The 20,473-nt window shown below is 56.7% G+C and overlaps 1 protein-coding gene and 1 pseudogene across 3 annotated transcripts; one reads left to right on the top strand and one right to left on the bottom strand.

Annotated features, from left to right (window-relative positions):
• Positions 1-257: 257 nt before the first annotated feature.
• Positions 258-20,272, top strand: HSPA12B (heat shock protein family A (Hsp70) member 12B). 3 transcript variants are annotated; one of them, XM_047745033.1, is made up of 13 exons: positions 283-416; positions 6,233-6,292; positions 8,079-8,176; positions 9,154-9,278; positions 12,689-12,791; positions 13,106-13,210; positions 13,505-13,621; positions 15,346-15,520; positions 16,444-16,530; positions 16,967-17,071; positions 17,184-17,442; positions 17,955-18,058; positions 18,682-20,272. In XM_047745033.1, exons 2-13 carry the CDS (start codon positions 6,250-6,252, stop codon positions 19,317-19,319), a joined length of 1,959 nt encoding a protein of 652 aa, XP_047600989.1. In that variant the 5' UTR covers positions 283-416; positions 6,233-6,249; the 3' UTR covers positions 19,320-20,272. The 3 variants fall into 3 exon arrangements, with proteins under 3 accessions (XP_047600990.1, XP_047600989.1, XP_047600988.1); XM_047745032.1 differs by having other exon boundaries at positions 12,605-12,791; XM_047745034.1 differs by lacking the exon at positions 9,154-9,278 and having other exon boundaries at positions 258-416; positions 12,605-12,791.
• On the bottom strand, positions 11,019-12,426 carry LOC125108823 (FAU ubiquitin-like and ribosomal protein S30; annotated as a pseudogene).
• Positions 20,273-20,473: the final 201 nt, after the last annotated feature.

Here is a 20,473-nt window from a genome sequence, read left to right as displayed (position 1 = left end):
GCCGCCTGCCGGCCGCAGGAGGCCGACGAGGGGTCTGGAATTCCTCTTCCCTCCCTCCACCTCCCCTCCTCACCCTTCCCTCCCACCCCCGGGGCTGCGGGCTGGGCGGAGTGGGGAGGAGCAGCGGCGGGGCGCTGGAGGGGCGCAGGGAGGGGCCGGGACGCGGGGCCGGGGTGGGCCCCTCGGAGAGGCCCGCGCAGGCAGGCCCCGCCCCGGCCTCGCACATCTGGGCCGGGAGCGCACCGCCATCCGGCCTGGGGGAGGGGGCGGCGGCCGGGGTGGGCGGCGCGGGGCGAGCGGGAGGCGAGGGCTGGGCGCACGTCGAGGGCAGCGGCCGCCGCGGCGGGGCACAACCACGGGCTGCGGGCCCGGGATCGAGGCGGCTGGACGGAGGTCGAGCTGTCGGGAGGGCGGAGGTGAGTTCTGAGCGGGGGGCTCCCAGAGGAGAACGGCGGCTAGGTGTGTGCCGTCCTGGGGGTCCCGGGCTGTCGGCTGAGGGCGCCCCCGTCCCTCGAAAGACTTCCTAACCCTGGGCAGCCGGGCTGGGGACAGATCCTTCAAGTCGTTCTCTCCAGTGGGGCTGCGGGTTCAGAATAGCAGTTGGAGCGGCGACCGTGGGCTCCCACCCTGGCGTCGGGACCCCACACCGGCTCTGCGGAGTTGGGGGGGCTGAGTAGACCCCTGTGCCGCGGTAGGGGTAGGGTTTGGGAGCTGGGAGGTCTGTTCCAGTAAGCCAGTTTGTGGAGGATACAATGCCTACGCCAGACCTGGGGTTGAGTGTGGGGGTGGGGATCACCTGGTCGAGGGAGGGGGTTCCTAGGGCCTATGGTCTGGGAAGCTCAAGAGTGGCACAGTGGCCAGGATGCTGCAGTTCCTGACTGTGGGCAGGCCTCCGCACAGGGACCTCTGGTTTCTTTCTGTGAGGCCGGCTGGGGGGCCCAGGTGGCCAGGCGTCTGGGCTCCATGTCTGGGCAGTGGACCCAGTTTGTAAAGCAAGCTCCTGTGGGGCAGAGAGACTGGGAGGGGGTGAGCTCTAAAATATGGTCTCCCTGTGAGACCAAGTGCAGCCCTGGAGCCCCATAATGTAAGGGAGGTGAGGGGGTACTGGTGGGCAGAGGATGGGAGGGGCTTCAGTGGGCTCTGCCGGACAGAGGTTGTTTGTGAACTGATTTGTGAACTGACTGCTGCCGTGATGAGGACCCAACGGGGGTGTGGCAGGATGTATGGGGGGAAAAAGCTGAGGACAGGGAGGGGCCCCGTGGGAAGCCATTTACGCCTCCCCATGCCCCAGCCCAGGAGGCAGCCCCCCTACCCCACAGCCTCCTCATGGTCCCTTTCCTTGAGGGTTCCTTTCCATAGACAGACTGGGACAGCCCTTTGGGTGCCATTTCTCATTCGTCCATCCTTGGCCCTGGTTGGTCTAGTCTGTGGCTTGGGAGAAATACCTGTGGCCTCTCTGCGGGCTGACAGGGTCCTGTTCCATTAAAGAGCTGGCAGGATATTGAGCAGAAAACAGTGGATGGGAGAGGCAGGGTCCAGTGAAGGGAAGTGTGCAGGGGAGAGAGGGGTACTGTAAAGATCTGGGTGGGCTCTTTGTCCTCATGGGCAGAGGACAGGTATGTGTGGAGCACTGAAATCCAGCAACACCACTTACCCTCAGTGCTCTTTGGGGGCATAAGTATCCAGCCTTAATTTCCCCTCTCCAGGAAGAGATTCTTGGAGAATATTCTCCATCAGGCCCAAAGTCCTTGGCTTTTGTGAGTCTGGGAAGCATTCTGGAATGGGAGTCTCGGTTTCCAAGTTCTTGGACTGAGCCACACCCTGTCCTGGCCCCGGGTGAATGATAGGTCATACCTATTGGGTAGAAGTCAGGGCCAGGGGTCAATATGAAGCTGGAGATGAGAGAGCAATATGAAGCCAAGGGCTAGGGGTCAGTCCATAGTAGGGTGAAGGGGCTGTCTGTGAGCAGGGTAGGGGTCAGGCTAGGGCCAGAGTTTAGCCTGTGCTTGTTGCCAGGAAATGAAGTTACTTTCTGTGTAAATCAAACTGCCCTACCCAGTTATGCTCAAACCCATAAGCATCACCAGTCTGAAATTAGTGGGCCCCTGGGGTGGGGGTCTACTTTGCCCCATCTCCAGCTGTGGCTACTGCCCAGTCCTAGCTTTGGGGAACGAGTGTTGTCCTGATTAGCACTCATGATTAGAGTGCCTCTCCGAGTCCCACTCAGAGTGCCTCATGATTAGCACTGTCCTTAAATGTTTCTGGCTGTGTATGCATGGTGGGGAGGTGTCCCAAAGACACATAAGGCTGCCACCCCCTTCTACCCCCACCTCTCAAAGAATCATCAGGATCTGGGGGGAGGGGGATTGGGAGAAGGGAGGTGGGGTTATGGACATTGGGGAAGGTATGTGAGTGCTGTGAAGTGTGTAAACCTGGCGATTCACAGACCTGTACCCCTGGGGATAGAAATATATTATATGTTTATAAAAACTAAAATAAATAAATTAATTAATTAATTTTTAAAAAAATCATCAGGATCCTCCCTAACACAGATGGATTCAAGTCCTCCCTCCCTCGCTAAAGAACTCAGAATGATTAGAATAAGTCTCAATAAGACCAAAATTTCTGGGGCACCTGGGTGGCTTCGTCAGGTAACTGTTAAGTGTTAACTGTTAAGGGTGCTGGGATCAAGCCCTGTGTCAGGTTCCCTGCTCCACGAGCCTGCTAATCCTGCTTCTCTGTCTCCCTGTCACCCGCCCCCATCCCACCATGCTCTCTCTCATTATCTTTCTCTCTCAAATAAATAAATAAAATCTTTTTTTTTTTTTAAGACCAAAAACTTATAACAAGAGAAAATTCAGAATCCATACTATGAAGGAAAAGAACAACTGCTCTCATCTGTCCAAGTCCTGCCTTTATCAACCACCTTCCTTACCTGGACTTGTCTTTTTTTTTTTTTTTTTTTAAGATTTTATTAATTGATTGACAGAGAGAGGGCGTGCACAAGCAGGAGAGCAGCAGAGGGAGAGAGAGAAGCAGGGTCTCCACTGAGCAGGGAGCCAGATGTGGGGCTCAGTCCCACGACCCCGGAATCATGACCTGCACTGAAAGCAGACACTTAACCGACGGAGCTACTCAGGTGCCCCCTGAACTCGTCAGTCTTAACAAGCCCTTGTATGACCCATTTTATAGGATAGACACTGGAGCACAGAGAGGTGACATGATGTATTCTGACCAGATGCCGTAATAGGCCCTTGCCTGCCCTGAGACCCCTGAGGAGGGGCACTCTGTGTCCACATGTGATGTATATCACTTAGCACAGAGCCTGACACAAAGAAAGAAATGCTCAGTGTTTGCTGAAGAATCGAGACAAGCATGCATAGGGCTTCTCCCTTGTGGCCTTGATCCAGCCACACGTGTGCTGGTGAATGTTTCACTGTCAACTCTCTCAGAGAAAGAAAAACCTGATATATAGTGTTTGCCAGTTTCGGTGGTGTAAATGCTTCCATCATGGCTGGTTTCAAGTTTCCCAGGTACTGTCAATCAGTGCAGAGTTGGGAAGACACGCAGAATCAGCTGCTGGGGCTGGGGAGAACCACCTCCTGCACACCACTCCCTTCCCCTGAGCTGAGCCTGTGTCTGGCTCTCAAGGCTCATACCCATGCCCACTATTTGCTCTCCCTTTTCTGAGCACCACCCTGCTACTCTGAGTGCCCACAAACAGCCCCTATCTTCCCTCATTCCTGGGCCTCCAACGTGTGCCACAACAGTGTGGCAGCACGATTGTAGGTATCTGGAAATTTCTATGGTACTGGCCATGGGGGAATATTCTGGACATGCCTGAGTGTCCGTCTGCCCTGGGGCTGGGCTGTGTCAACTGTGTGTGAGCAAGAGCATGCACATGCATGTTCATGCGTGTGCTTACATGTCATGGCGTCCAGATCTGTGTCTGCCTGTGTTCTGTTAGCGAATCTCCTGATCAGGCCACTGACTACAGAGAGGGAGTGGGCTCTGAGCAGCCTCACCTTAATTTGGGGGGACTGTCAGGCCCACAGGTGAGGATAGTGGCATGGGTGATGACTGGCCCAGGGACACGTCAAGGGGCACCTCTCGAACTCGAATGCGCCCAGAACCACGGAGGATCTTGTTAAAATGCAAGTTCTGACTCAGTAGTTCTTGGGCAGAACCTGAGGTTCTGCATTTCTGATTGCAGTGCAGGGGCTGCAATGCTGCTGCCTCTAGCCCAGCCCCTAGAACTTCAGAGATACAAACTCAGGTTCCTCCCATCTTAGAAAGGAAAATGAAAACCCATCCCCCCCTCCTCGAGCTTTCTGTTCCTCTAGCTACTGCCCTCCCACCAGCTCCTGATCTCAGCCAAGTTTCTTGTAAGTGCCCACTGTGTTCTCCTTAACTTTGCTCACTTCTTGCCTAGGCTCCCTTGACTTGTACCCCATTTCCATCATTCTGCCGAAATGCTGGCCCTGGGCCATTAAAACAGGTGTTTCGAGACTCATCAAATAACCTCTAAAGGTATCTAATTTCGTGCGCATCTCTTAGATCTGAGATCTTCCTGAAACCATAGCAGGCATCTGGACTCCTCGGGCCGCCAGCCTTCCCCCAGCCAGCCTTCTGTGCTGGTGCTTCCTTCTCTTCCCGCACGACTCCCCACCAGGCCCCCCCGGGAACCAAGACTCCCAAAGACGCCCATCTCAGCTTTCTCTGAGCTCTGCATCATACACCAGCCGGCCCCTTGGGCTATTCTCTCCATGGTTGCAAAACTGCACCCAGAACTCTGCCCCTGGCCCTGCCAGCCCCACCTTCACCAGTATTCTCCACCTCACTGTCCACCTCCAAGCTCCAGTCAGACAACGTCACCCTTGACACCTGCTTCTTCGCAAAGCCCCCGTATCCAGTCTGGCCATCTTCTGTCAGCCCTGTTGGTTTTTTTGTTTTTTTAGATTTTTATTTATTTATTTGACACAGAGAGAGAGAGATCACAAGTAGGCAGAGAGGCAAGCAGAGAGAGAGGAGGGGAAGCAGGCTCCCTGCCGAGCAAAGAGCCTGATGCCAAGCTCGATCCCAGGACCCTGAGATCACAACCCGAACAAAGGCAGAAGCTTAACCCACTGAGCCACCCAGGTGCCCAGCCCTGTTGATTTTAACCTCTAACTTAACCTTAACCTCTAACTTTTAACCTCTATCTTCAGAACTCCACCTTTGTCTCAAGACACACAGCCACCACCATCCTCTGTTGCCTGGAGCCCTGATGGGGCTTCTGCTTCCCAGCCAGCTGCTGCGATCTGCACCCCCCCTACAGCCTGGGGGGCTTTGTAAAACGCAGGTCACATCCCCATCTCTACTCTGCTACATCAGACCTTTCCAGATTTGCTCTTGCTCTTCATATAAAACCAGATCTAAAATAGGGGGCCCAAGAACTGCCTGGATGGCTCAGCTGTCTGTCTGCTTTTGGCTCAGGTTGTGACCTCAGGGTCCTGGGATGGAGCTCAGCTCCTCGGGCTCCCTGCTTGGCAGGGGCGTCTGCCTTCTCCCTCTCCCTCTGCCCCTTCCCCCTGCTCACGCGTGCTCGCTCTCTCTCTTTTTCTCAAATAAATAAATAAAATCTTCAAAAATAAAAGTAAATAAATAAATGAAATAGGGTCCCCAGGGGCCTGCTTACAGGATCAGCCCAGCCCAGCCCAGCCCAGCCTCTCTCTCCAGCCTTACCAAGCCTTTCTGCCTGGTTTGTATCCAGCTGTGACCTTGACAGCATCGTTTGTAACCTCAAATGCACTTGGGTGATTCTCTGACCCTTATCAGTCTCCCCACCAGGCTGTGGGCCTCTGGGGCAGCAGCAATGTCTCTCTGGGTTGCAGATGTCCGCCAGCACCTGGCACAGAGTGGGCACTTGAAAACATGCAGGAACAACCTGATTCCAACAAAGCCGCTGTTGAGAGGTTTCTTGAGACAAGTGGGGACTGTGGGACTGAACGTTAGATGAGCCTGAGAAATTACTGTTCATACTATTAAACGTGAGGTCGGCGTGGTGGCCCTGTTTTTAAAGTCTTTATCTGCTGGAGAGACGTATTAAAGAATTTATAGGTGAAACCACACGATGCCTGGGACTGGCTTCAAAGAACTTCAGCCGAAAGCGAGCAAAGAAAATAAATAAGCATTGAGGGAGGAAACAAGGGAACAAATAAATGCCATTCTGTTTGTCTGTCCCTGCTCACAGTCCCAGGGCCTGCAAAGATGCTGGCGGTCCCAGACATGGGTCTGCAGGGGCTGTACATTGGTAAGTCTCCCCTCCCCCGGCCCAACCCTGGCCCTGACCCACCACCCCACTCACCCTGGCACTGAGACCCACCCCCGGTCTGCCCATGGGTGCCTCTCCCAGAAGAGATTGCTGAGCAAGTGTGTGTGTGCAGGGAGGGTTGGTGCACACAGGGCTGTGTACGTGAGTGTGGGTCTTTGAGTGTGTGTGTGCACGGTGGGGGGGTGTGCCCAGGACTATATGAGTGTGGGTGTCTTGAGTGGGATCTGTGTACCTGGGACCTGGTATGAGTGTGTGTGTCTGTGTGTGTGTCTGTGTCTTCCTGCAGGCAGGTCTTTGTGTGCAGGGCCTTGTGTGAGAGCGTGTGTATTGGCAGGTGGCTTTGCATGCCTGGAATTCTGCGTGTATATGCCTGCAGTGGCCTGCGGCCTGGCCTGGGAGCAGCCTGTACATTCTCTGCAGGGGTGGGAGGCCAGGAGGCAGGAGGGACACTCCTCAGGAAGTCCATTACAAAGCCCTGGCGGGCTGGGCCTTCCTTCCTGCCTACCTTCCCAGGCTCAAGCCATAGCAGCTCGGCCTCTCAAGCTGGGGCTGCTGGCAGGGCCCAAGCCTGGACCTGCTACCTAGAAAAAAGCAGCCCTGGGAGAACCCTCCGGCACCTCAAGACAGACTCTGGCCCTGGCCAGGCACTTCTTAGAGTCCCCTCATGCCTCACATATGTTCCTGGGGTACCCCAACGCCAGGGAGAGTGGGGACCTAGTAGGGCACAAGGCAGGACAGCTGCTGAAGGAACACAGGCCCCAGGCCTGGCTCAGCCTGAAGCCTGTCAGACCAGTTCAACATGTCCACGGGTCTTCACACCAGACCCTGTCAGCCTCCTGGGCCAGCCTTCCTGTCCCCACACCTGAATCTCAGGGCGCCCCAGTACCCCGGGCAGGGGCCTTCTCAGGGCCCAGTGTGGTGGTGAGGAGCCACCAGCCCACACCTAGGGTATGACCAGCCAGGCAGGCCCTTAAGCTGCCTGATCCTCCAAGCCAAGCTCTGGGCTGCCTTCTGGAGGTGCTCTGCTCCCTCCCAGCAAAGATCCAGCTCGGTCCTGAGCCTGCGAGAGGGTTTCAGTGTGGCCTCCTGCCCCCAAATGTCGGCTCCAGGTTCCTGTGTGTCATGGGGAAGGGAGGCTCAGAATCCAACTTCCTAGTGTTGTGGACACCCCCCAGCTCAGGGCTGGGCCATGGGAAGTACTGTTCCCCTTCTCGATCCTCACCAAGCAGCCAGCTGGGCCTATGCTTGGCCCTTAGTGGAGGGAGGGAGGGAGGATGGGAAGGAGGCAGACTCCCTCGGGTCCTGATTAGAACCATTTGGCCAAACTCTACTGGGGAGCGGAGCAGCCCCACCTCAGCCTCAGTTCCATCTGCAGTTCCCCACCTTTTCTGGTTTGTCTACCCTCCACCCCAGGATTCCACCTACCCCATCTCTCCTGCCCTTCTGTCTCTGGACTTAGGTCGCTCCCCCCCATCCCCCATAGTGCTTCTCTGTCTCTTCCCTCCCCTGCTGTGTGTGAGGGATGCTGGGGAAGACACCAGGTGAGGTATGGGTTACCCTGTAGGGGAAGGTCACCTCAGATGGATAACAGACCCTTAGTCTGCCCCTGCCTCAGTCTTGTCCTTCCTCCCCTCCCCCACTAGTCCCCCTTCCCCTGCAGGGTGTCCCTTGCCTCAGTCCAGCAAGGACTGATGGAGAACCTCCCAGGGCCTGGTCACCCACCCCTACCCTGATTGTGCTAGAGTGACTTGCCCTCTCTTTGCAGGCTCCAGCCCTGAGCGGTCCCCCGTGCCTAGCCCGCCCGGCTCCCCAAGGACCCAGGAAAGCTGTGGCATTGCCCCACTCACACCCTCGCAGTCTCCAGTAAGCTTGGGAGCAGGGCTCCCAGTGGTGGGTGGCCTGGGTGCTATGGAGATGGGTCATGCTCCAGAGAACAAGGCCTGGTGTTTGACAGAGGCCTGGCAGGGACCGGGCTGGGCTGGGGGTGGCACCATGCCTCTTACCCCTGCACACTCCATTCATGTCCCCCCCAGAAGAGTTAGCCTCCGGCGACCTAGGACTGTAGGGGTAACAGTTCTACTCCTGTGAGCCCCACGTAACTACCACCCAAAAAGCCCTTCTCCAGGATGCCATCCGTGGACCAGAGCCTGCCTAGGGCTGGGGGACTTCTGAGCCTCTAGTGACTTCAGGTCCTTAGAGCACTCGGCCTCCCAGAGTTGCTCCCCCTCCTGTCGACCACTGCCCTCCCTGAATACAAGTTATATCTGGGAGAGACAAGACACATTGCTAAAAATTAGTTTGGAAACTACTAGCTTGAAGTATCCAGGATGTAACCCTCCCTCGAAATCCCTGGGTCACCCCACCCAGGATGGCCTCCGCCTGATGATCCAGCCTCGGGATTCCCTTGTTCTCAGGAGCCCAGGCCTGGCCTGGGAGAGGGAAGGAACCGCAGTGGGCCTGTGCACTGTCCTTTCTCCTCTGCCATAAAACCGACAGCGTCTGGTTGTCTCACTGTGGCCACAGACATCTGGGGGGTCAAATACACACAGGTCCATGTGTTACTGGAGCTGCCCTGAGAAGATGTGAGCTGGGGGTGGCGTCAGGCCGGCCAGGCGGGAACCCAAAGAGGAAAGCAGGAGCTGCAGAGGGCGACCTGAGAGGCCTTGGGATTCTGGGTAGTTGGCAGCTTCAGGGCTCAGCCTGGAGCCTGGGGAGGGGAAGGGAGGGGAGCCCGGGCAGGTAACTGGAGGCAGCGCCCGTTAGGAACACAGCCAGAGAAGAGGAGGGGCTCGGGCGCGCAGCCCTTGGCTGCTGCCTAACTCTGGGTCTCGCCCTCACAGAAACCCGAGACCCGGGCCCCCCAGCACGCTCCCTTCTCCGTGGTGGTGGCCATCGACTTTGGTACCACCTCCAGTGGCTATGCTTTCAGCTTCGCCAGTGATCCTGAAGCCATCCACATGATGAGGTGAGGGTGGCTGGGCTGGGAGATGGGGTCAGGGGTCCTCAGTCCCGGGGCTGGGCCTGGTCTCAGAAGGACTTTCCCTGAGGACCACATGGAGTCTGCCCAGAGCTCCCTCCATCCCTAGTACACACGCATATATACATATACATGTATTTTTTTAAATAAAAGTGGGAGGGGCGCCTGGGTGGCTCAGTGGGTTAAGCCTCTGCCTTCGCCTCAGGTCATGATCTCAGATCCTGGGATCGATCCCCACATCGGGCTCTCTGCTCAGCGGAGGGCCTGCTTCCCCCTCTCTCTCTGCCTGCTTCTCTGCCTACTTGTGATCTCTCTCTCTGTGTCTAATAAATAAATAAAATCTTAAATAAAGAAATAAAAGTGGGATATCCTACAACTTGCCTTACTTTAAACTTCCAACATTATTTTGTAGATGTTTTGTGTCAACACATAAAGCCACAATTTCATTTCATTTCTTTTTTCTTTTCTTTTCCTTTCCTTTCCCTCTTTCTTTTTTTCTTTCTTTTGCTTTCAAATCCACCTGCATTATTTTTTCATTGAAAAGGAAAAAGAAAAGGCACCAAGCAAACAACACAAACAAGGCAGCCACCTTGGGCTCAAGCTCCCTTGGGCTCTGAGCATGCATCTTGGTTGACACACCTGTTCTCTGTATCAGCTTCTGTTGAAGCCACAATTTCTTTTAATAGTTGCCTAGTATCCCACAGTACAGGTGTGTCATAATTCGCCCATTTTTCTGTTGATGGTTTTAAGAGGCTTCTTCCCCCTAATTGTTCACTATTACAAAAAGTGCTGTGATGACTAGCCTTCCTTGAACACCTGTGCTAGGATGTGTGCGCGGGAGACAGGCAGATTGCTAGGGTGAGCCCCTCAGTGGAGGTCAAAGACGTGAAGGATCAGAGGGGTCACTGAGGTAACAGGTCACACAGTTGTTGGGAAGGAGATGTGCAAAGAACCCATTCTGATGTAGCCGAGCTTTATTTGAGCAACACATTTTTAAAAAGATTTTATTTATTTATTTGAGAGAAAGAGACATAGAGAGGGAACACAAGCAGGGGGAGTGGGAGAAGGAGAAACAGGCTTCCCCCAAGCAGGGAGTCCAATGTGGGGCTCTATCCTAGGACCTTGGGATCATGACCTGAGCCAAAGGCAGACACTTAACCCACCTAGGTGCCCCTGAATAGTCCATTTTTTGACACTTCCCTCCAGGCCTCAAGACCCTGATCCTTTGAATGTGTCTTAGTGTAGCTGCAGCCAATAGGTGGAAGAGCCTTCTAGAAGACCCCAAAGCTCTAACCTAGACTGGGATAGGGGAGCTGAGGGGCTTCCCCTGGACCTGGGAGGGTAGATGGCAGGGTGGATGGAGAGACAAACGTAAGGGTCACTTCCCCACAGATACAACCGACCTGTGTTGTATGCACAGGAACCATCCTCCCCCTTTCTCTGCTCCATCCATCTCCACACAAGGCCACACAGTCTCCGGGCACTTACAGCCCTCTAGGAGCTACAGGGCATCTCAGCTGGCAGGCTTGTCAGCATAAGCGACTGAGGCCATGCTGGATTCCATGCTGGGGCTGAGGACCAAGGAAGGACACTGTCCCTCTGTCTTGTGGAGGGGACAGTCACTGGAAGTAACTGGAGGACATCTTGGCTTCCTCCCATACCCTCTCCACCCCTACCAGCCACCGAGACCTGTAATCTCTATCTTCCTAATATCTCTGGAACACCCAGTCCCTTCTTTCCATGGCACCACCCCTAAGTTCAGCCTCACCCTCTCTCACCTGGATGGGAGCAATAAATATCGTCTCCAGTTTTCCTTCTCCATCTTTCCTCCCTTCCAAGCTGTTGCCACTTGGGGACCAGTGACCTTCCTTTCTCTTTCTTCTTTCTCTCTCTCTCTATCTCTTCCTCTCTCTCTCTTTTTTACTGGCTAAGTGGCTTTATTAGCGAAAGCCAGGATTAAGGATTTAAGAGTTGGCACTGGGGCCCTTCTTCTGGCCAAAGGTGGGCAAAGCATTAACAAAACACCAGTTCTGCACCCACTGCTTGGCCTGTCCTGTCTTCTTTTTCTCCTGTCTGGCCACTTTGGGTCTGCCCTCATACTCTCCCGGAACCACGGACTTTCCCTCCAAGCATATGGATCGTTACTTCCATCCATCACTTCTACTCCAGAGTGGTCAGAGCCTCCACCTGATTCTGGCCCTGGAAGCTTCATCTTCTGAGTTGTGCCTGCTAGGAACAGGACTTGATCTCCTTGGAGTGATGCTCTCCAACAAGTCTGCATGAGCCTTGATCTGGGCTATCATGCCCTGGCCAGTCTCCGCAAGGGTGTATAGGCCCTGGGCATGAACAGAAAGCTATGTGCCAGCAGCTGAACAGTGGTCACCACTGCGGCCACCACAAAGATCAACCAGGGACCTTTCTAATGGCAGATGTGGTTCTGACTCTTCATTCTTCTACTTAAGACCCATCAAGACAGAATTCAGACATGGCATTTGACACTTTTCCTTAGCTGACTTTAACGTTCCTGGATTTTCTTTGGCTGCATAGAACCTATAGCTGGTTCTCCCAGATCATTCACACCTCTAAACTCTTGCACATGCTGTTCCTTCTGCCTGGATTCCCAGTTCCTTCCCCTAAAGCCTGCAGGGATAAGCTTGGCCTAGAGGCGTCAGGGCCTCTGAAAAGGCAGAGGAAGGGGAGAAAGAAGTTGCCAGGCCAATGAACTAGACAGGGAGTTCTGGGTGGAGATCCAGATGGCACCTGCAGATGGGGAGGTTTGGAATCTGTTTCAGGTTTTAGGGTACTGCTGGAGGTACAGTCAGCTGGGGTGTAGCTGCCGAGGTGGGTCAGATAGGAATGATTAATACCTTGAAGGAGCTTGGCGGTGGAAGACAGCCTGGAGGAGGGCGAATAGTCTGGCTGGGAGAAAGCCTCTGCTAGGGTCCTCTAGGGGTCCATGAGGAGGCCAGACCTAGGCAGGCTTGCTTCTGCTTAAGAGTACCGGGAGGCGAAGTCCAATGGTGTACCTCATGGGAGGAAGCAGGAGCTGAGGATGTTGATAGGTGCTGTGGCCCCAGGGATAGGGCGGATGCCATGAACACCATTTATGGAGATTTAACTGGATGCCCAGCACCATCTTCACAAGAACCCTAAGAGGTAGGTACTATTATTATTTCCATATTACGTGTAAGAAGACTGAACCTCAGGAAGGCTAGGTGGCCTGCCCAAGGTCGCATAGCTGATCCCCAAGCCAGTACCCAACCCCACGAAGCGAGAGTTTCGCTGACCACACTGACAGCCCTGTGCCTCCACAGAAAATGGGAGGGCGGGGACCCAGGAGTGGCCCACCAGAAGACCCCCACCTGCCTGCTTTTGACCCCGGAGGGCGCCTTTCACAGTTTTGGCTACACCGCCCGCGATTACTACCACGATCTGGACCCTGAGGAGGCACGAGACTGGCTCTACTTCGAGAAGTTCAAGATGAAGATCCACAGCGCTACTGTAAGGCACATCCTGACTCGGGGCCGCCCCAGTCAGGGAGGCGGGGCCATGTGTGGAAAGGGAGGGGCTCACGGAAGGGGAGCAAAGGTAAAAGGAGAGGCGAGGATTGAGGGGGCGGAGCTTGGGAGCCAGTGGGGGCGGGGCTGGGGTGGGGCTAGGATTAGAGGAGAGGCGGTGCTGACGAGACAGAACTAATGTGTGATTAGCGGGGACACTCTAGAGGCGAAGCAGCAGGAAATGGGGTGATTTTCAGAGAGGTCAGGAAGTGGGGGCAGAGCTATGGCCTTCTGCCGAATTGCCTGTGTCCCTGCCAGGATCTCACCCTGAAGACCCAGCTAGAGGCTGTGAATGGAAAGAAAATGCCTGCCCTGGAGGTGTTCGCCCACGCCCTGCGCTTCTTCAAGGAGCATGCCCTTCAGGTGCGCTGCGACCCCATCCCTCCCCACTGGGGCACGGACCCCCAGGTCCATCGTCTCCTCTCAGCCTATCCATCAGGGCTCAGAAGCCATCTTCTCCAGCCCCTGCCTTCCCGTCTGATGGAGACTGCATGGGACGTACAGGTGTTGGGGAGGGGGGGCATTAGGAATTCTTCCAGTTCAGCTGGGAAGTCCTTCCTGAGGCATGATTAGCTCCTCCAGATCCCATACAAAGAAGGCTGAAGACACCCCCTTAACCCAAGCCAGCCCACCCCTCACTGCCCCCTCCTACTCCAGGAGCTGAGGGAGCAGTGCCCATCGCTGCCAGAGAAGGACACTGTGCGTTGGGTGTTGACAGTCCCCGCCATCTGGAAACAGCCCGCCAAGCAGTTCATGCGTGAGGCTGCCTACCTGGTGAGCATGGGCAGGCAGAGCAGGGGGCAGTCACTCGGGAGGGCTCCAGGGAGGCCCCCAAGACCATCCTTTACCCATAACCCTGGACCAGTCATTGCATAAAGACCTCTGGCCTTCCCCTGCTGGGCATTTTGGAGGGTTGTTCCTACCAGGAGAGGGTGTGAGCCTGCAGGAACAGAGAGCAGAGGCACAGCCCAGGCCAGCTTAACCTGTGTCTTAAGTCAGGTTTCCTAGAAGCAGAGCCCAAGATAGGGATTCTTGTGCATGGGGTGTATTGGAAAAGGGCTCTCAGGAGCAAGAGTGAGGGAAATGGACAGGAGAAAGAGTTGAGCAGGAATGTGGTCTCAACCGGAGTCTAGCCTCAGCCTGATCCCATGGAGAGCACTGGAGGAAGAACTGTACCCAGCAGCTGACCACAGTGAGGCAAGGTGGCTGGCTTTTCATGCAACCCTATCAGCCTGTCATTGGTTCCTTGGGGTGTGGGAGAAAGTTCTCCAAGGGACATGATTTCCATTCAGCTAAGGGCAGTTCTCCAGAGAAGGGGGCAGCTGGGACACAGAAGCCGCCAGCTATGGAGGGAGGTGATTTGGACCAATGCTTGCTGGGCTTCCTACCGTAAGATGCCCAAAGGTCTGGAGAATGGGAGACGATGCACAATTCAAGTCCCCCCACCTCCAGTGAGATGGGGTGGGGAAGAAGGGGAGCACACTCTCCCAGAGCAAGATGCCCTAGGACCTCTAAAAGGCCTGTTGGTACACCCCTGGAAAATACCAGAACCCTCAACCAGGCATGCCCAGGCACCAGGTCTGTCGCCGGAAGGAGCTAACCCTGAGGCAGTGGGCATCCCCCCTGCAGAGACCAGGATGAAAGCAAGGCTGTGCCCAGCCAGAATAAACACCCCCCACCCTCGTGCCCCCTGCCGGTTTATCCACCCTGCTTCCTCCCACACTGTTCCCTGGCTGCCAGTTCAGGAAGGGCTGACCCTGGGCAGGAAGTCTCTACACCCACCCATCCCCAACCCCCACCTCGTCAGAATCCAGGGAATCCCACAAAACCCTAAAGTACTTCCCACAGGGATCCCCTGTCCTGATACAGGAAATAACGAATCCCAAGTCTTTTTCTCCCCTCAGCTGGCCTGTCCTGGTGCCTGCAATTTCACTGTTTGATTGTCTCCTGGTGCCTAGATCGATTCTTGGGGAACAGAGTTCTCCCGGGAGTGGGGAGTCCTGTGGTTACTGTCTGGCACCAGCCTGGTGAAGGAAAATGGTTCAGTGAGCCAAAGGGGAACCACCCCCCACACACACCGTCTGGCCGTTATATCCCCATACCCACTGTGCTGGGGTCTGAGCTAACACCTTCAGCCAGTGCTCAGCTGGCTATCCTGCACCTGTGAGGGGGACCGTGCTGCAGCCTGGGCCACCTTGGGCAGCTTGGAGAGGCAGATCCCAGGTGTTCTAGGTTTTCACTAAGGTCTCTTCCTGCTAGGCAATGCCATGGTATTCTCTGCTGTGGCTGTGCCCCTCCCTAGGCTGGTCACAGGGTAGCTGTGAGGCAGCTCCAAGTTTGAGTGCCATGGAGGGGCCTGAGAGGCCTACCATGAGTGGGGTGTGATGGGGAGGAACTGGGAGCCGCACAGGCTCTGGCTACCCTCCCAGAGGTGCCGTCTTAGGTGTGACACCTGGCCCATGGTATTCCCTGGACCTGCCCCCCCCCCCCATCCCCAGGCTGGCCTGGTGTCCAGGGAGGATGCAGAGCAACTACTCATCGCCCTGGAGCCAGAGGCTGCCTCTGTCTACTGCCGCAAGCTGCGTCTACACCAGCTCTTGGACCTAAGCAGCCGGGCTCCGGGCAGTGGACGCCTGGGTGAGCGCCGCTCCATCGATTCCAGCTTCCGGCAGGGTGAGCTGCCCCCAGGGGCACTGACCAATGGTAGGACATTTGCCCTGGGAGGTCTGAGGGGCACTGAGGCCAGAGGCTCAGCCATGTCCGACATGAAGAAGAGACAACCTTCCCCGCCCGCCCCCCCCCCCCGCTGCCCCAACCCTCTCCAGCCCAGTCTGAGAGGACAGAAACGTCTCTGGTGGAATTCAGTCTGAGGGAGGAGGCACAGCCTTGACCTGGGGGAGTCCAATCTGAGGACAGAGATTTCACCTTGCCCTAGGAGATCATTGTCTGAGGAGGGTAGGACTCAGTTCCAGTCCTGAATCTGAAGGTAGGGGAAACCACGTGTCCTGAGGGGAGGTACTCAGGTACTAACAAAGGAGAAAGCCAGCCCCCACTCTGATCCAAGGTGGTCTTCAAGAGTTTCAACAGCCCCTGAACCAGTCACCTCTCCCATCCTAGTACATCAGCTGTCATCCCCCTTCCCCCCACAATAGCCCTGAGCTCCTGCTACTAAGCTCAAGCTCCAGTGCCTGCACTGGGCACTGAGATAGCTATGATCAATCTTAGTCACTCTCCCAGATGCCATCTCCCATGACCCCCCTGGACCCCTCAGGACCTCCTCCCCTGGCCATACAAGGTCCTCCAAACTGTCTTACCCCAATCTTGCACTGCTGTGAGCCAGCTTGCATTAAGGGAATGTCCTGCAGCCAGAAATACTTCCCCTCAGCTATTGGTACAGCACCTGAGTTTACCCCATAGGGTTTTTCTGGACCCTTCAAGGTTCAGCATTGCCTTCTCCTAGTTAGGAGTAGAGCAGGAGTTTCAGAACTGGCTGGTCCAGATGCTCATGGAGGGTGCTGGTGAGAGGACGGGGGCCAAGCATGGTAGCTGAGGCACCTCCTTCTAACCCCACCGTCCTGCTGTACCTTGACCCCCAGCCCGTGAGCAGCTGCGCCGTTCCCGCCACAGCCGCACCTTCCTGGTGGAGTCTGGCGTTGGAGAGCTGTGGGCAGAGATGCAAGCAGGTGGGAAAGGAGGGACCGAGGGACGTTTCTTGGTTCCTGCGGGGAACATATACTGATGGGGGCAAGGTAACATTCGCGAAGTGGGTGTCAGACCCTAAAAATCCCACCCCTCCTCCTCCATCAGCTGCCTCTAATCTGGCCGTCTCCTCACTGTCACCTGCGCCCCATCCCACTCAGCCGCCCCCCTAACTCCCACTTCTCCTTGGGATTTTCCGCGGATGGTTGCAGAGTCCTGGAAACACTTTCCCCCAAAACCTGGTGCCCCTACCTGGTGGCGTAAGGTCCAAGCACCTGAAGCCCCTTAGAGCCACCCCCCCATCCTCCCTGAAGGCAAGGCTCTGGGCTGGGGCAGGGCTGGGTGCTGGGTGAATCTGGAAGAGGCAGAGTTGAGGGTGCAAAGCAGGCCAGGAGTGTGTGCTCACGCTCTGCGCCGCAGGAGACCGCTACGTGGTGGCAGACTGCGGAGGAGGCACGGTGGACCTGACCGTGCACCAGCTGGAGCAGCCACATGGCACCCTCAAGGAGCTCTACAAGGCATCTGGTGAGTAGCCAGCCAGCAGCACCCTTCATAGCCAGCATGCCCAGACCCGCCTGTGCCCCCTGGGCGGTGAAGTCTGCGCTGATGCCCCCCCTTTACCCCTGCCAAACCCCAGGCGGTCCCTATGGCGCGGTGGGCGTGGATCTGGCCTTTGAGCAGCTGCTGGGCCGCATCTTCGGCGAGGACTTCATCACCACCTTCAAAAGGCAACGGCCAGCAGCCTGGGTGGATCTAACCATCGCCTTCGAGGCCCGCAAACGCACTGCAGGCCCGCACCGTGCAGGGGCGCTCAACATCTCGCTGCCTTTCTCCTTCATCGACTTCTACCGCAAACAGCGAGGCCACAACGTGGAGACAGCCCTGCGTCGGAGCAGGTGGGTCTGGGGACCACAGACTCAAGCAGGGTTTGCTGGTGGGGTAGGCCCCCACAAGGGAGGACGTGGGCCCCAGAGGACAGTGGGAGTCTGCCCCCACTGCCCCGCGTGCATTTCTTGCCAGCGGACAGCAGGAGAGGGGCATGAACATCCCAGTTAGAATCCATGGCGGGAACTGGGACCTGTATCTTGAGCCCTGGCGGAAGGGCTGACATCTTTCTCCTCCTCGCACCACAGTGGACACAGGTGCGCGTGCGCGCGTACACACACACACACACACACACACACAGAGTGCCAGCCAGTGTGCCTTGGTTCTTCTGCCCAGAGACAAAGGGAGGCTCCTATCCTGGGACTTCATGCCTGGAACTGGACCAGGCAGGCGGCTAAAGCCCCTAGGGGAGTGAGGCTGGGAGGACACACACTATGCAGTCAGCACCCAGGCACATTGGCCTGGAGTAGGGGGGTAGAACCCCAGACCCCCACCGATAAGCCTGTGCCCCCTTCACCAACAGTGTGAACTTCGTGAAATGGTCCTCACAGGGGATGCTCAGGATGTCTTGCGAGGCCATGAACGAGCTCTTTCAGCCCACGGTCAGTGGGATCATCCAGCATATAGGTGAGTGCCTGCCTGAGTCCTCCACTAACCCCGACATTCACGCTCGATGCAGGAATGATTCCACCTCGAAATAATGCCTGGAAGCCTCCACACACCCATACACTGAAATGAGACCCAGAATCATCTGAAACACCTGGAGGACACAGTGTAGTGGGTATTAAGAACTAGGCGGGATGATGTGTGTAGTCTCTTCTCTGACCGAGGTCAGGTGCCTCGGTTTCCTTGTTTATAAAATGGGGTAATAGTACCGGGTTCCCAAAAGTGTCATCCCAGGGATTTAAATGACCTCAAGTATCTAGAGACGTGCACAGTCGGCAGGAGCACTTCGTACGCGCAAATGCACATCCTTGTCGCCCTCCACGTCGTGGTGGGAGAGGAAAGGGGGCAGAGTGCCACGGAAGCAGAGTCCGTGACGACTGCCAGAAGCGCTCAATGAAAACGCTCCATGTTCCCCAGAACGTGGCTACCGTTTGAGGGTGTAGGAGCTAGTGTCTAGTTGCCATCTGGGTACGGGATTGCAGAGGGGAGGTGCCTGTGGCCACACCGCGGCGGCCTCAGAGGCTGGGGCTCGCTCTCACCCCGCGTTCCCTCCTCTCTGCACCCCACCCTGCCCCCTCCCGCAGAGGCGCTGCTGGCGAGGCCAGAGGTGCAGGGCGTGAAGCTGCTGTTCCTGGTGGGCGGCTTCGCGGAGTCGGCTGTGCTGCAGCACGCGGTGCAGACTGCGCTGGGCGCCCGCGGGCTGCGCGTGGTGGTCCCGCACGACGTGGGCCTCACCATCCTCAAGGGCGCCGTGCTGTTCGGGCAGGCGCCGGGCGTGGTGCGCGTGCGCCGCTCGCCGCTCACCTACGGCGTGGGCGTGCTCAACCGCTTCGTGGCCGGGCGCCACCCGCCCGAAAAACTGCTGGTCCGCGACGGCCGCCGCTGGTGCACCGACGTCTTCGAGCGCTTCGTGGCCGCCGAGCAGTCGGTAGCCCTGGGCGAGGAGGTGCGGCGCAGCTATTGTCCCGCGCGGCCGGGCCAGCGGCGCGTGCTCATCAACCTGTACTGCTGCGCCGCCGAGGACGCGCGCTTCATCACCGACCCGGGCGTGCGCAAGTGCGGCGCGCTCAGCCTCGAGCTGGAGCCCGCCGAGGGCGCGTCCTCCGGCCGCCGCGAGATCCGCGCCGCCATGCAGTTTGGCGACACCGAGATCAAGGTCACCGCCGTCGACGTCAGCACCAACCGCTCCGTGCGTGCCGCCATCGACTTTCTTTCCAACTGACGACACGGTGCCAGCCCGACCCCGTACCAGGCCCCGCCCTCTTGCGATTGGGGGTCTGGGGCGTCGGCTTGCGGAGGACAGAGCTGCTGGTTCTGAAGTCAGCGCCTCTTCCCTCCCACCCCCCGCCCTCCTGTCCGGGGAGCTGAAGTCGCAGGATGGGCGGGGACAGACTCTCGCTTTGGATTTGGGCCCGGGGCAGCTGACTGGAAGGCTTTAGAGCCCTGCCAAGCAAGGGCTGAGATAAAGGAGTCAGAAGAGGTTTGTAAGATGGTGCGCCCATAAGGGGTGACCCCGAAGGCAGAATGCACCAGAAGACCAAGTCCTGGCCTGAACTGGGGATGGGGGGGGATGAGGGTAGAGGGGTGGGAGGTGGAGGCATCTGGGAGAGGCAGAGCAGGGCTGCTGCGGGAGGGGGAGCAGGAGGACGGAGGATATGCAGGGCTTGGGCCTGAAGGGCCCAGTGCATGGACTGATAGGCTCAGCCAGCACAGGGCGCTGGGCAGAGAAGCCCTATGGGGCAGAAAAATGGCTGGAGACTGGCACAAGTAACACAGGGGTAGAGGACCTTCCTGGATGTGGTACTGACCATCCAAGTGTGACTGTTAATTTTTAAACTTTCTCAATTAACAGGCTAAAGAGGAGGATGCAGGATGAAGGCACTTATGAGAGGATGTGGGGGATGCTGGCTGGGGGGAACCTTCAGGACAGATTAATTCTTCTAAGAAGACCCCAAGGGCAGCCCATGAATGACCCAGTTGCACCCTGTCCCAGCCATCAAAGGGCAGTAGGGGTTGGGGGGCTGTAGGGAGACAGAAGGAGAACTAAGGGCTGATCCTGGCTCTCCAATCACCTCAATGTGCCATTGGGACATTCCCTGCCCACCCATGACATGCATCTGCCACACCTGCCTAAGAACCCTAAGGTGACAATAAAGCGTTTATGCTTAAGGTGAAGGTATAGCCTGTTGGTACCTCACAAGAGGGGACCTCAATAGAGTAGTGGAGAGGGACTGGGTTCAAAAAGGGGAGAGTGCTTTCCACTCTGCGCAGCTCTGGGAACTGACCAGAAGGGGGTGCTGTTGTCTCTGTCGCAAACATCCCAAACAGAACTTACTCCCTAAGACTTCTATCTGGCCTAGGGAGAAGACCCCATCC

This window comes from Lutra lutra, chromosome 9 (assembly GCF_902655055.1).
Source record: "Lutra lutra chromosome 9, mLutLut1.2, whole genome shotgun sequence".
NCBI classification, from domain to species: domain Eukaryota; kingdom Metazoa; phylum Chordata; class Mammalia; order Carnivora; family Mustelidae; genus Lutra; species Lutra lutra.
Note: the sequence above shows the minus strand (reverse complement) of the source record. Positions and strands in the feature narration are given on the sequence as shown.